Source organism: Homalodisca vitripennis, chromosome X, assembly GCF_021130785.1.
Source record: "Homalodisca vitripennis isolate AUS2020 chromosome X, UT_GWSS_2.1, whole genome shotgun sequence".
Lineage (NCBI taxonomy): Eukaryota > Metazoa > Arthropoda > Insecta > Hemiptera > Cicadellidae > Homalodisca > Homalodisca vitripennis.
The window spans coordinates 8,171,341-8,186,669 of NC_060215.1; the positions used below are offsets into that span (position 1 = coordinate 8,171,341).

General features: G+C 33.4%; 1 protein-coding gene across 5 annotated transcripts in view; it reads right to left on the reverse strand.

Annotated features, from left to right (window-relative positions):
- The window catches only part of LOC124368643 (extended synaptotagmin-2), a 195,659-nt gene that overhangs the window by 113,421 nt on the left and 66,909 nt on the right, over nt 1-15,329 (reverse strand). For all 5 annotated transcript variants that reach the window (XM_046825880.1, XM_046825879.1, XM_046825881.1 and 2 more), the window contains exons 3-6: nt 12,441-12,581; nt 10,599-10,675; nt 5,604-5,670; nt 1,892-2,037 (exon numbers count right to left, since the gene is read on the reverse strand). In XM_046825880.1, coding sequence (XP_046681836.1) covers nt 1,892-2,037; nt 5,604-5,670; nt 10,599-10,675; nt 12,441-12,581 — 431 coding nt within the window. The remainder of the gene's footprint in view (nt 1-1,891; nt 2,038-5,603; nt 5,671-10,598; nt 10,676-12,440; nt 12,582-15,329) is intronic.

Below are 15,329 nucleotides of genomic sequence, written 5' to 3' on the forward strand. Positions count from 1 at the left end.
TGACTCAAAAGGTAATACCATGGGACTCAAAAGGTAAACAAGAAGATTTTTTCCCCAGACAACAATCTAAAACAAGTCCTGAAAGATGAATCGAGGCAAACTGTCTAAAATGCTTTGACTGTTGATGAATCATATGACAATTTTAATCAAATACTTAACTGGGCCCTGAATTCTACATGCCCCTTGGTAAAATGTAGACTAAAAATACAACTTATCAAGAAGCATGCAGGCTTAAAACCTATTTACCTTCGAGCACTGAAAAACAAGGTCCAAAATGGGAAGTATGGTGATTACTGCTCAAGCAAAGAACTATAAACTTAGGCTGAAGCATTTAGGAAAGGAAACCACATCAAACTATGTTCAAAATTCAGAAAACAAACAAAGAGCCATCTGGAATGTAATTAACCATGGGAGATGCAGAAACAGGGAGCATTTAACCCCCATGGAGTTGGTAGTATTACGAGATTGATAGAAGATCCTCTCCTGGTAGCATTACATCTAAATACATCAAAAAAATAAGAGATATAAATTGGTTTAGATATCCTGAAAACTACTTAAACATAGAGGAACAGAGGAGTTCATACCCCTTTAATAAACATTATAAACCTTTCCTTTAAGTAAGGTACTTTCCAAAAGCACAAAAATCATCTAAAATAATTCCAAAATTTAAAATATGACTCACAACCTCAATAGAAAACTACAGAACCCCCTCATATCTACAATATCCAAAGTAATTGAAAAGGCAATGTTTGACTGATTAATGAATCGTCTTATTAATAACAACATTCTTAATCAACAACATGGTTTCCAGTACAGCCCTGACTAGCCTTGTTGGGTACATTATCGATCAGATGGAAGAAGGAGCATCTGTTATTAGGTTTCTCTTAGATTGCAGTAAAGCATTTGAAACTTTAGACCACTATCTACTGCTAAACAAAATTAAGAACATGGGAATAAAAGGCAAAGCTACAAATTGTTTTTCAAACTATCTGGCAGGAAGATAGTTGACGTAGTTGAACTAACATCACCAAAAACCACAACATCCAGAGCTAGGTCACCTTCACACCCAATCAATAAAGGTGTACCCTAAGGCTCAGTGTTAGGACCAATCTTTTTTATCCTGCTGATAAACAGGTAAATGTGACAACAGAACTCCTGTTTATGGCATCAAAAGCTGTAATGGCCATTAAAATACCTTAACTACTGATTACAAATTCATCAACACAATAACATGCTGATTCAAGAGGTATTGCCACCACAGTTTGCGTGATTGTTGCGTCAAAGATGTAATGTAATGGCCATTTAAAAATATTACACATAAAGTAAAACAAAGCCTTTATTATGAATTGCAAGATTTATAACAATTCCCAAAATAATTACTGATTTATTTTTTAAACGAAAAACTAAAATTAAACTCAGATATTCTGTTTGATGGACTGAAATCCCAAGGAAGGCCAGATAACAATAAGCCGATTAGATTTATCAAAGGTCAGTGTTATCAAACAGGCATTAGTTATTGTGATGATATATGAGATGACATGAACAATCCTGTACTCTTCAGTCAATTTATTTCAATGGCCTGCCTGTTAATTAAATTTCACTTCTTATTTATTAATTGTGTTGAGTGTTTTCATTCACATGAGTTTGTATATTCTTTTATGTTATGTATAATTTTGTTTATTTTGACTACATGTTCAGTTTTTAACGATTTGACACTGGAATAACACAAAAAAACTAGTATTCAAAATAAAAAAAGTCAAATTGATGACGGAAAAGAATATAATCTTATTTATTTATAGTTTAAAGAGGACTCATATGGTATTACTGACATCTTGTCTCAGAACTAAAATGAAGTTGAGGATTTAATCTGAGACCAGAGAAGAAAACTAACCTGAGACCGGGCATGTCGAGCAGGTCTGCCACACCGACAAGGTTGAAGTCAATGGCAGGATTGTTTAGGAAGAAGATCTGTAGTCCTCCGACAAGGGGCATGGTGGTGATTAGAGGCTTCATCACGATTCGAAGCAATCCATGGATCTAAAAGGCATCATCAAATTCAAAACTCATGGAAGATCATTTGATTTCTCTCTGTACTGAATAAACAGTACTTGAATACCGAAATAAAAATCCCAAGTAGCTCATTATAAAAATTAAGTTAATTAGAAATTAAGTTAGGAGCAATAGTTAGTAATAAGCATCAATAAAAGTTTTTCCCACATTACCAATTAGATCATATCAATGTGACCAAACAGTCAGCATCCAACATTAGGTTTACAACCTAAAGTACAACATTTACTATTCAGATATTCATTTCATGTAAATAAAAAACATTTGGTAATGCTAGTTCTTGCAACTTGACACAGAAGAAAACTAGCTCTGTATTACTTTAAAATTTCTGAATATTGGACTATAGTTGACAAAAAATATTTATCCGGAAACACATCAATCATTAACCTACAAAAGCAGGACAGCTATCAACATAACCAGTAGAGCCACTGTAGGAGATTCCTGTGACTAATGAATTGTACCATTGCTACATACTCTCCCATGTTCATTCTGCAGATGCCTTCAATTATTAATCTGTAATATAACATTGTAACTGATTTACAAACAACTGATCCCAAAAAGTATAGACCCATATCATTAATTTCTACATTTTCAAAAATTATAGAAAAAATTTTATTGAAGAGGCTAATGACGCATCTTGCAAAACACAGCCTTATGACTGTCAACATGGCTTCTAAAGGGGAAAATCAACTTTATCTGCCATCATAAGCTTGGTTGAGTCCATAATCAACAGTATAGAAGAAGGACAATTTGTTACTGCATTATTTCTAGATTACAGCAAGGCCTTCGACTGTTTGGGATGCAATCTTATCTCCAAAAAACTTGCAGCCTTGGAAGTAAGAGGCTTAGAAAACAAGTGGTTTGACAGCTACCTAAAAGGAAGATCTCAAGTTGTGGAGATTAAGCATGCAACATCTAACCTCACTAGCATGTTCAGATCACACCCTAAACCAATTACAAGAGAAGTCCCACAGGGATCTGTACTAGGACCCATCCTGTTCATTCTGCTAACGATCTCCCAGCAATAATTGAAAACAACAGTACCAGCTGCATAATGTACGCAGATGATACAACTCTCCTTTTATGAAATGACTCAGCTGATGAATAACTCTGTTTATTCTCTACAAAATGCCATCACCTACAGCAAATTAAATGACTTGGCGATAAATCCTGACCAAACTACACAAGTGCACTTTAGCAAGAAAAAAGTCCTACCTGCAAGCATTCCCAATATATCAGTGCTTAATCAGACTAAGCTTTTAGGTGTAACTCTAGAACAGATCACGTAAACATTTGCAGAAAGATCAGTACAGGTATCTACGTTGTTAAACGTATCAAATGGGTTGGCACTCTGGAAGTGGCAAAAGTAGCCTACTATGCATTAGTAGAGTCTCACATTAGATACAGCCTCATAATCTGGGGAACCTTGTTAGGGAACCTTAAGAGAGTGCTTGTACTACAAAAGAAGGCAGTCAGGACCCTTGCAAACCAGACCCTAGGCATACTTACAGTACCTGTACTCTACATCTATGAAGCGATCTTACACGTTGACAAATTACACCTGCAGACTCACATAGACGTTCACAATTACCCCACACGCCATGCCTCAAGGCTTACCATTCCGCAACACAGAACAGCTCTCTTTGAAAAAAAACATAGGCCAAAAATTTAAAAACCTCTTCCCAGACTTCCTCCGAAACCTGACAGGCGACAGACTGAAGAACTCGCTTAGAGAATTTCTGCTTAAGAAACTTGTCTACACTATAGAATAGTGTCTGGAATCTGCAAATGCAAGAACTACATCACCTTCAACATTTAAACACCAACTTTTAACTCACAACTATTATATTAAGATTGTATTATAATAACTTTGTATTATAATCTGACAAATTACTGTTCTTAATGATCGTGTAATAAAGATACTTTGACTTTGACTGCTTGTAATTATTGGCACTTAAATAAGTATCATAATTAACTTGAAATCAAACTCTGTTTGTTGCCTATTAAAATACTTTTCTTTGTGCACGTGATTTAAAGGTTTAATTTAATCTGTTATAAGTATTGGTTCAATCTTGTTTATATTGTCTTTAAAGATTTAATTATTTTTGTGTTTAATGTCTAATTGAAGTTTTAAATGTTACATTTTTTTGATAAAAAGTATTATAAAAATTAAATGTTTGTCCATAGTTCAGTTTGTATAAATCCATTTAAAAGCAGAATGCTATTCAACTAAAGATTTTTTCTTTAGTTGTTTTAGACAAAAAAAAACCATAGACAACATAAGAAAATTGACATAAGAATGAAAGAATAATATGAATATAAAGATACTGACATGATCCTTGGAGACCATAAGCTAATGTGCTCCTGTGCTTTGTTAACATGGAGATTCAGAACCTGCTAAACCATATTATCAAGTCAGATACTCATATGACTGAGTTTATCGATCAGATATTTCCATAATCACAACCCATATTAACCAGACCACTCGCATGTTCAAGACAATCGACTGTCCCATGATTCTGTGCCCACTACCATTCACTCTGTGCGCCATGGTGTGCACTGGGACCACACACCTGGTGTGTGCAATAATGGTACTGAATACCTGAGTCCTATCAGTGGCGTTCATAACAGGTTCAGGGAGTCCAGACTCCCTCCCCAAAACCATAAAGAAATTTTAAAGATTCTTTACATGTGATCCCTGTTGAATAAATATCCCCCCCATTGATTAAGTATTCTACATCCCTCCGTTTTCTACTATGCTTTGTTATTAATTTATTTACTAAAATTTCAAGGATGAAATGAGACTGTCCGAGTTCAGTAGAAAATGTTTCATCACTACCTGCTGGTGAGATCCATGTAAAAAAATCAGTTGTACTCGGAAATGACCATGTCTCTGAGTTGCGTATTTACTCTCCCAATTAATTCTTGCATCTTGCATTTCAGAATAAATTCTTTGGAAATATTGTTTATTCTGATTTAAGCTATTAGCAATTGTATGAACGTGCATATGGTTTTCCAACAAAATTACAATTTGTTCCAATATGTAGGTCTAATCGTTGTAAATTATCTGACATGGCTGAGCAAGAAATTAACTCAATAAATATAATATGGTTTATTTTAAGCATTGCTAATATAGGATGATGGTCTCGTGCTTATCTTGCCCCTGACCAGACACTGCATTACTTTATAAAACCAGTACAAATGAGCTAGAGATAGTGCAGGTTCAGATCCTGTCTGTAGGACTGTAGCACTTTTTATCAGTACTATCGATCTTGTACTGTAACGACTCTCCCCCTTGTTTTGTATGATAAGATTCTCTCCAACAGGCCAATGGCCTATGAGGACGGGCAGAATAAGACTTAAAAGGAGACCCTCCTCCTTAAAACAAAATGACAAACCATTAGCGTTCATCACAACAACGATATACAACTTTAAGTTCTATAACATTTAAACAATACAAAAAAATTAATTTTACTACTCCACAAAGGCAAGAAAGATGTACTACGGTATGTAGCCTAGGACAACAATGTTATCACCTGGAAATCTTTGATTCCACCGCTGAAACCACTCAGAACGAAAGAGATATCACAATCTCCAGCATAGCTACAACAAAACATTTCAATTCTAATTGTACAATAAATTAATCAAATTTGTAAACTACCTAAATAAAAGACCATAAATGATTAAAAATGAATTGAATAAAGAAGAAAAGAAATTGAACCAATATAAATTCATGCAATAGGTTTGAAAGAAAAGTTATTACTTTAAAAATCAATTATTTTTGGGCAACAGATTTAGTAATATTATATAACATAGTTACTCATAAGAAAGCATTTGATATTTAATACATGTTAAATTTAATTTAGTTACATGTTCTTTAAATATCTTTGGTCAAGAGCAATACAACTTAAACAAGTTACAAAGCCATTTGAAGTATTATAAAAGACAGTAAAATAGACAGTTTTCACTGTTCTTCTTCTATCAAGATCTTTCAAATAAGATCTTTACTTAATGGGTCTTTAAATTTCAAAATTTTGAACCGCCCCCCCCCCCCCACCATCCCATTTTGGGGAAATGGGCAGAGATGTAACAGTGACTAAAAAGTACACTTCTATTTCCTACAAAGGTGTCCCGAGTTCCATCCCTCCATCTTTATCCATCAAAAACTAAACAGAGTTTAACCATACTTTTAACTTACATTGTATAAAGAATTAGTTTCATTTGAAACATTCTCCTCTGTGTATTATGTTGGCTTCATCCCACTTCATGCGATAGATAATTCTCACACCAATGTTGGTTGAACAATATTACACTTTTCTACAGACCTTTTCCTATACTTGTATAATCCTTGTGTTTTTAATTCTCAAATTTAGTGATCTTTTGATCTCACTTATGTATTTATCAGAAAAAAATAAAACATTCTACATATTGTAAATAGTTTTTTAGACCCACATGCAATTTTTTGGTTTTGTTCTAACAAGACTTGCCTAAGAGTGTTTTGGGTTCTAAAGTTGCATTTTCTGTCTACTTTTCTGATTTCCAATGACACTCTCGGTAAATAAGGACTATACATAAATGCATATTTTTCTACATCTACCATCAAGGCTGGACATTATGCCTAAAGGTTTTTTTACACTTCAAGAAGAGGGTGGATTCCAATCCCCAAAATGTTGTGTTCTATTTTTGTATTAAACAGGATGTCCAAATGTAAAAATATGTTTAAAAAAGTCCAGAAATAAAGCACCCCTAGAAATAGCTAAATAACCTAAAACATGTAATTTGATTATTTTTTGTTTTTAACAGTTTTGTTCATTACAGTTTTTAGTGCTTATTTATTTAACTCTAAGTTATGTTCTTGGTTACAGCGATTTGAATGGTTGAGCTTCTTCATCACAGTCAGAGTTTTTAGTATAGCATCAGATTTCAGATGCTATACTAAGAGGAAGGTAAACAGGAGCTAAACTCAACATTCACTTTGAATCAACCTTTCCTACCATAGCTACGTTTTGTGTAAAAAACTTGTTTGGTCCACAGTGCTTAGATATTGTTTCAAAAATATAGTAGTGCGCACAACTGTGCACCTGATGAGACAATGAGAATAGTCAAGGTGTCTCTGATGTCAAAGTCATAAATCTTAATTCATTTTCATCAAGAAAAGAATACGGGTCAGATAATTACAGTATGGTCATGATGTGAAGTTTACATGATTTTGATAATGATATCAAAAGCTGACTTTGGTTAAAATAAATGTCAATGTTTCTTTAGAAGGTAAGTTTTTGTTGCAATCTTGAATTCAATGTTGTAGATTGATTTATCTCCAAGCCAGATGCATAGTTGTCTTTTTAATTTCTTGACATCAAAATTGTTAAAGTTTTATGGAAGCATGTTGAATAGTCTTGCTCCAATATAGGTAGGTTTCTTGGAGAAAAGTGTAGTTCAGTGCATAAGGAGAAGACATTGCCATCTTGCCATGTTTTCTTGTGAAACAGTAAGAGTGATGACTTCAATGATATAGATAGATGCCACTGTAAGAATACCAAGTGTCTTAAAGGCTTACTGATAGCTGTCACTAGGTTGAATGCTGACCAGGACCCACACAGTGCGCTTTTGTGTAACAAGGACTCTTTCAATATTATTAACTGAAGAGCTTCACCAGAGGATTATTCAATAACAAATATGGGATTCAAAGAGGGTGTGATATGCCATTTTTGTTGCTATTGGTGTACTTACAATTTGTATTATTTTCAATACAAAAATAGTAGAACTTAGTTTAGAGCACAACTCGTCAATTTGAAGCTTCCAAGAGAGATGTTTATCCAGTAATACACCCTTGCTTGGTTGCTTCACTCTTTGTAGATCTGGAGACTTAGTAATTTGATCTTTTAGCTTTCCTAATGCTAAAAGCTTTGCCTTGGAGGAGTTAAATACAAGATCACTGTTGTCCCAATACTGCTCTACTATGCTCACTGTGATGCAGGTGTTAATGTACAAGAGCTCAGTGTAGTTGCTGTCAGTTAACAGGACAGTATCATCAATATGTATATATGTGTATACAAGATGGGAAAGCACGAATTTCCGAGATAGTTTGGAAGATCTGAAGGGAATAGCAAAAACAAAACTGGGCCCAATACGGAACCTTGAGGGACACCTCTTTTGACCATTTGTGGTTTTGATTTTACTATTCTTTCATTCCCATTCTGTACTTGCTTGATTAAACTATTTGCTTCCTCCCTGTGAGATAGCTTTGAAACCATAACAGTGCATTTCCCTCAAATTCCAGATTTGATCTTCTGGATTATTAAACTGTGATCCAAAGAGTCAAAGGTGTCGCTGAGGTCAAGAAAGACACTTGTGACAGTTTTTCCTTTTTCAAGGTTGTCAATTGTCTGCCCAATTAGGTCAAGAAGTGCACTTGTAGTAGATTTTCCAGATAAAAACCCATGTTGCCTTGCAGGTAACATGTTGCTGAAATTTAAATGATGTATGAGCCCAACCAGTAATAATTTTTCAATAATTTTAGCAGTCAGTGTAAGTGGCGGGTGGCATAGTTTTTGATAATGGGAACAAACCACATAAACTCTGAGGAGCTACTCAATTCAGATTACGAAGAAACCTCTTATCTAATGATCAAGAGGATCACTTGAGCATGACAGGTAAGGAAACTATCCTTCCGCAGGTAGCATAAGCTAAAGGTGCTGATGGAGCTGTGTTGGCTGTGCTGAAAAGTTGAACCACACTGATATACTGATGTACTTGTTTGGACTCACAAATTTGGCTGCTAAAGCATAGGGGCGCCTCCTTGTGCTATGCACTTGGCTTGCTCAGGAAACCAAGTTTGAGCAAACCGCTAGTGAAGCTGTTTCAACTTTGTTTAGTTTCTTCAGACACATATAGACGTAGAATTGAGCTGTCACTGTGTTACAGCGCAATCAGTTGAAGATTGTACAGCAGAATATTGCATTTTACACCTTCTTCGAGTACCATCCCAGCCAGCGTAGGAGACTAAACTCGACTGCTGTACCCAGGTACTTAACCCCTATAGTACAAGTTACACAGAGGTACTTGGACATGGTTTTCGAGTATATAAAGGCAACAGAACGAGTTATGATTTTAAAAGTATTTGTCAATACTTTTGTATACTGTCAGGAGATGTTAAATACAGAAAGTATTTATCTGAGAGTTGCTGCCACTACTGTAATATAAATATGAGCCAGTATTGAGGACACACATGCAACCAAATTGCTCAGTAGCCAGAGTTTGAGGTCAAGGTGGCGAGTCAGCAGAAGCAAGGTCAACGCTCCATTAGTGTAATGTTGGCAGTTGCCAATGATGTCACAGCTTATATACTTTATATAGACTAGACCTTATTTGCTATATAACAGATAATTATGTATGTGTTTCTTCTTAAGATAGATGAAAGTTTTTCTGTGACATATTGGGCATATATTGCCAAAAGTGTATAATCGCTGCTATCTATAAAAATAGATCAGCTTGTGGTGTCAATATTGCTTTTAGTGTTTTCTAGCTTATAGCTTGATGAAACACTTACAGTCGAATCGATCTTACAGTTTATTGGTGTAGTAATGGTGAGTAATTAGTCAGCTTAAAATTTATTGAGTAATTTTGACTAATGAAACAAATTGAAATGATTGATTGAGTTTTAACCAATCTTCTATTCTTCCAGTAAAACTGATATTTTTGGATCTGTATGTTTTCAGCTAAATCTGAGCTATGAGGCGATTGAGATAGCTACGCAACATTTGCAAGATAAATAGCTAAGAAAATGTACTTGTTATAAAAATGATGTCTGATAAAAGAGTTACATGGATTATTTAATTTCATACACTTGTCAACAATTTGAGAAGGATTACACGTTTTTAAACATTTAGTCAGATTTTTTAACCAGCTACGTTTTCTACGCAGGTAATATTGAAAAAGAATTAGTCAACTATCTCAACTACTCAAATCGCTATAACAAAGAACGTTATAAAAGTTAACATTAAAAAACAGTAAAAACTGTAATAACTCGAAGACAATAAATACATTGCATACTTCTTTTTTGTTATTTAGCTACCTCTAGAAGTGTTCTACCTCTGAACTTTTTGGTTGACACAAATTTTTGGGACAACCTGTAAAGTTACAAACTATTACTACTGATCACATTTACATAGATACACAAACTTTGGGTGAAAACATATCTCAGACGATGCAAATTGATTATTTCTTTATCTATTTAATTCTGAAAAATATCCATTGAATTTAGTTTAGTTAAGTTTTGTTTTAATGTTAATTGTTACAAATAAAACCTTGTTTGTTATAAATTGACTTCTGAGGTGCACATTTTGTGGAAAATTCTGTAAAATGTACTTGTATACTTTAATGTTTTCGGAGTGATAATAATATATTTACTAAATTAAAGTCTATTCTTTTAATTTCATATATGCCTTTTTGAAACCTGACTAAATTCTATCCTTCATACAGGGAAATTTATAACTAAATGAAGAGCATTTACTTATATCAGACTCACTTACAAAACATCAACATCCATGATGATCTCGTTTCGGCTGGTGTTCCTGTCGTAGACTTTAATACCACCAAAGCGGGGAGGCTGGAATAGAATGAGAATTATCTTTTACATATTAGATCCATTTGTATCAGAGAGTGTTTTACAGCTAACCGGATTTTCTAATGAAAATAAATCTTTTCTTCACTAGAGACGTAAATGTACGTAGCAAAAATGGTAAAAATGTAATTTTGTATTTTCTGTTAATGAAATGTTCATCAAAATCAATACTCATTGTAAAATATACTAACTAAATTATAATTCTTAGTAACTACATATGGTACACTTTTTTAAATAATTAAGCATTGCAATAAAGTATATTATACTTTGAATATGAAACGAACCCAGCAACATTCCAATTTAATGTTTAACAGATTCTTGGGCGTGGTCACAAACTTTAATATACATATGAACTCCTTATAAAATAATGCTATTATCCGTTTCCTGGGGTTCCGTTAGCCAATGCCTTCTTATTAAAATAATGTGAATTTCAATTTATTTATTAAATAATCCTTTGTAATGTTTAACAACAGTTGATGATGACAAACTAAGTAACAACAGTGTAAAGTTTCAGACAGACATGTTCAATGAAAATTAAATTTTAATATGTGCGGAGAGCCACGGTAAGAACATGTCCAGATTTATAAATAATCATTTGTGCAGCTCAAAACATGATACAGAGAAAAGTTACTGAACTGTAGGCTTTGTAAATCTTGGTGGTCACATTCAACAAATATTAAATAAGAGAAATATAAAACAGAAACAGCCAAAAGATGAAGATGGTAATTATGGGTGGCACTAATATTTCTCATAAATTGATGTAAATAAGGATTTGTTGGTTATTAAAAATACTTTGGACTAGGTCCAAGACAAGAGAGTAGCTCTGGTGGACATTCCTGATTGGTATGATCTTGTGTTAATCCACTGCTGTACATACAACCGCAGACTCTTGTGTGAGTTGCAGTAGTGGTAGACCACCAACTAGTACAGTTATAGAGCAGACTCGCGAGTATGTTGCAGTAGTGGTGGACCACTATCAGCAATTACAGATAAATTTAAAGCTAAGACAATGTGGTGGACCATTATCAGCAATTACAGATAAGTTTAAAGCTAAGACAATGTGGTGGACCACAACGGAAGTTGTGAAAGATCACGTGTATCCGATAGGATACATGTCGTCGTGAATGTGTTAAAATTTTGAACCATCAATTATAACAATTAATTATTGTTCAGAGGTAATTTTTAAGAGCATCTATGCTTTAGTTAGCTTTTCATCAGATGAGTCCTCAATATTCTGGCCTAGAATATCTATCACAGATAGTTAACCTATTTAATTTTGTGTACATTTTGATTTTCAATATTTTCATGGTTACACTAACTCATTATGTGCAGAGTAGTAATTTAATTGAGTAGTAGTAATTAACACAAACAGGTGTTGGTGAACAGTTAAGCTTTTCTATAATACAACCAATATATATATATATATATATATATATATATATATATATATATATATATTTTGGACATTCCTCACCACTGCTCAATACTGGTGTAACACTCTGAATGGCCATAGTAAAATCCGCATTAAGAAAGAAAGAAACATATAAACTGAAGCATGTTTAAATTATAAATTTATTTAAACATGCCAGTAATTAATTGTTAAGGTGTTAAATACCATATTACTATTGATATGATAATGATTACATATCCAATAAAGAGCATTTTGCCAGAACATTTGTAAATAATACTTTAATTCCGTTTATTTAAAATAACATCATTAAACTTGATTGACGACAGGGCATTGACTTACAATTGTTCCAAGTCTCATTTTCTGGAACTTGAAGCCGCTCATCTTGTACTCAGCCAGGGCAACATTGATGTTGGGCTCTATAATATCTTTGATCACATCCTTGGCATAGTGATTCACGTTGGGCCACACTTGCAGTAGAATCTGAAACGTTTTATAAATCTTTAATACATGTTAAGAGTTGCACAAATCTCAGATAAAGAACGGTGATTTTGTTTACTTGTTGTGATGGGAGTTGGAAACAGACAACAGGCCAAATAGTAAACTTAGTTGTTACCAAAACATATAAACTGTAACTTCTACAACAGTTACTAACACAACATATAAACTGTAACTTCTGAATGTCCACAACTGTGGCATAAACTGATTTTATGACTATCTTTATTTATTTTTACTGCCTCAAAACCCCTGTCATTTGTTCAAAGGGCAATACAGATTATAAATAACATAAAGATAATTAAATGTTAACAATATAATATTTTAAAAACACCTGACGTCACAGTACAATGAAGTTTACGCAAAGCACTATATTATTTGAAATAGAAAACAGCCACATACTACCACCTCTAGTCAAATGACAACTAACTTTAAGTGAAAACAATTTTATATAAAGTAGAAAACTACTAAAAACTAGCTGATCTCTCCAAACAACTAACTTTAGGGGAAAAAATATTGTTTTAAGTAGAGAACAAATACGAACTACCTGATTTACAAGACAATGAAATTTAGATGAAGAATAATTTTGTTTGAAATAGAAAACTGCTACATGTTTTAGAAAGTGATAAGACAATTTAATTAGTAGATGGTTTTTTATTTAAGAGCCATGTAGGGGATGGCTGCAGCGTGCGTGTGGGCGGGTGGCGTAATTGGTTGAATGAGTGAGTTTCTACATTATTACAAATATAATAATTGTTTGTACAGTATCAATAATGGATTGATCATCTGAATATATTTCAGCTTTTGATAAAGTTTTTTTTATATTAATGTTACGTCATAAATAGTGAATAGCTCAATTCAATTTTTTGTGCGTTTATTATGTGTTTTAGTTTATAAATAAATTATATTACTATTGTTTATACAAGGTTGCATAATATCTTGAGTTTGATTGGAAGGGAGAGCTAAAACAGCTCTAACTCTGCCTCAAGATAAACATATTTTTCATTTCTTTTAGTCCTGTACCAGATATTATAATACCATTAATACCAAAAGCATTTTCATCATGTTTGTCCTGTAGCAAGTGGCACATGAGATAAAAAGCTTAATCTAGAGGTTTGTGTAGGACCAATCATTTTTTTTGTGGTTCAAGTGCTTAGGCTTGAGATTCTATTCTCAGGTTTGATCTCTTTTAGACTTTTTTGAGGATCTTCAAAGCGAACACGATTAAGGTTGATGGGTTATTTACTAGGATTTGATAGTCATTACAAGTAGCGTACATTACTTTTGAGAATTATATTTGGGTCAGAAATGGTTAGGGTTCTCAAGATTTCCGGGCCAAGTGTTTGAGCTGATTAGAAATTCAACACATACCATAATAAAGTTAACATCTAATATGCAATAACAGTTGTTCTTTTTTTGTTGGCCACACCAAATATTACACCATTTCCAGTTGTATAACACAGTATTTTTTTTAGTAACTTTTTTACATAAAAAAGGTTATGCTCCTTAATAAAATCATAGTGGTAGAAGCAATTTACTTTGTTATTGTAGGATAAGTGTGCCCCAACGAGTGCCTTCCTTCTCTTCTAGTATTTCTGAGCTGTTAAGTAGTATAACAAGAAAATTCTTTTCATCAAGGTTTAGAAATTCCAGATAAACTATTTATACATTTTACAGCTTGTGCTATTAAAGGGGCATTATGTAAAATCATTTAACAATTCTTTAATTGTACAGAAATAGACTCATCTGCCAACCAAACTGTGCTGAAGAGCTCATTGGCCAAACTAACTTTCTTTCTCTAATATCAGTTTGACTTCCAATATCTTGAAACACTGATCCATGCGTTTGTGTCACAGATCATTTCACAACATGTGAATTTTGTTAGAGATACACCTAGTTCACATGAAGATAATAATTATAGAGAGACATGTAAATTTCAAAAGTCAAAGTGATCCATGTGAAGTGATCAGATTGAAATAACTGATTATACAGGCAATGCTCACCAAGGACACAAAGTCAGGTCAAGTGGTTACAATTGGTGATCCCACAAGGTATTGCCCAACTATGCCCATATCGAGGACAGCACCTTGCCCAGCAATTACTGAGTAGCAATTACTATGTAAAAATTGCCATACTGCAAGACTTTACTTCATGCTATAAATTATTGTTTTGAAAGATTTGTACAATTATTTACCAAGGGATTTATGTATTCATTAAAAAATTAATATAAATACAAGTTTAGTAATATTTGTAAAATTGCTGGTATCAATCCTTTTATGGAAAATATACAGCTTAAACGGTCAATAAATCAAAGATCAATGCTGTTATTGCTCAAACAAGTTCATTTCATACACTTTAACACACAGTTTTACAATTTGAATACAACACCATAAATAATTTTACAGAAATATTGTGATAAAATCACTTTCTGATTGTAGGAAGCAGTTGGTATGAAATAACAACCAAGCATCACAACAGTACCAAGTCCATTTCATTGTTCAGCATATACATGCACTCCAGCACTTATTCAGTTGAAGAAACTAAAATCTTAGCAAACAATTGTATTCCACTATGAATGCACTGAACCAGGGAGCTATTTATTATGAGCTACTAGACTTAGCTGAAGAGGATGTGAGCTTGTACCAAATACTCAACACAATATCAGTATCAGAGTACCACAATAAAATCTGCAACATTTACTCTTTCACATCTTATTAATGAATGACAATACATTTT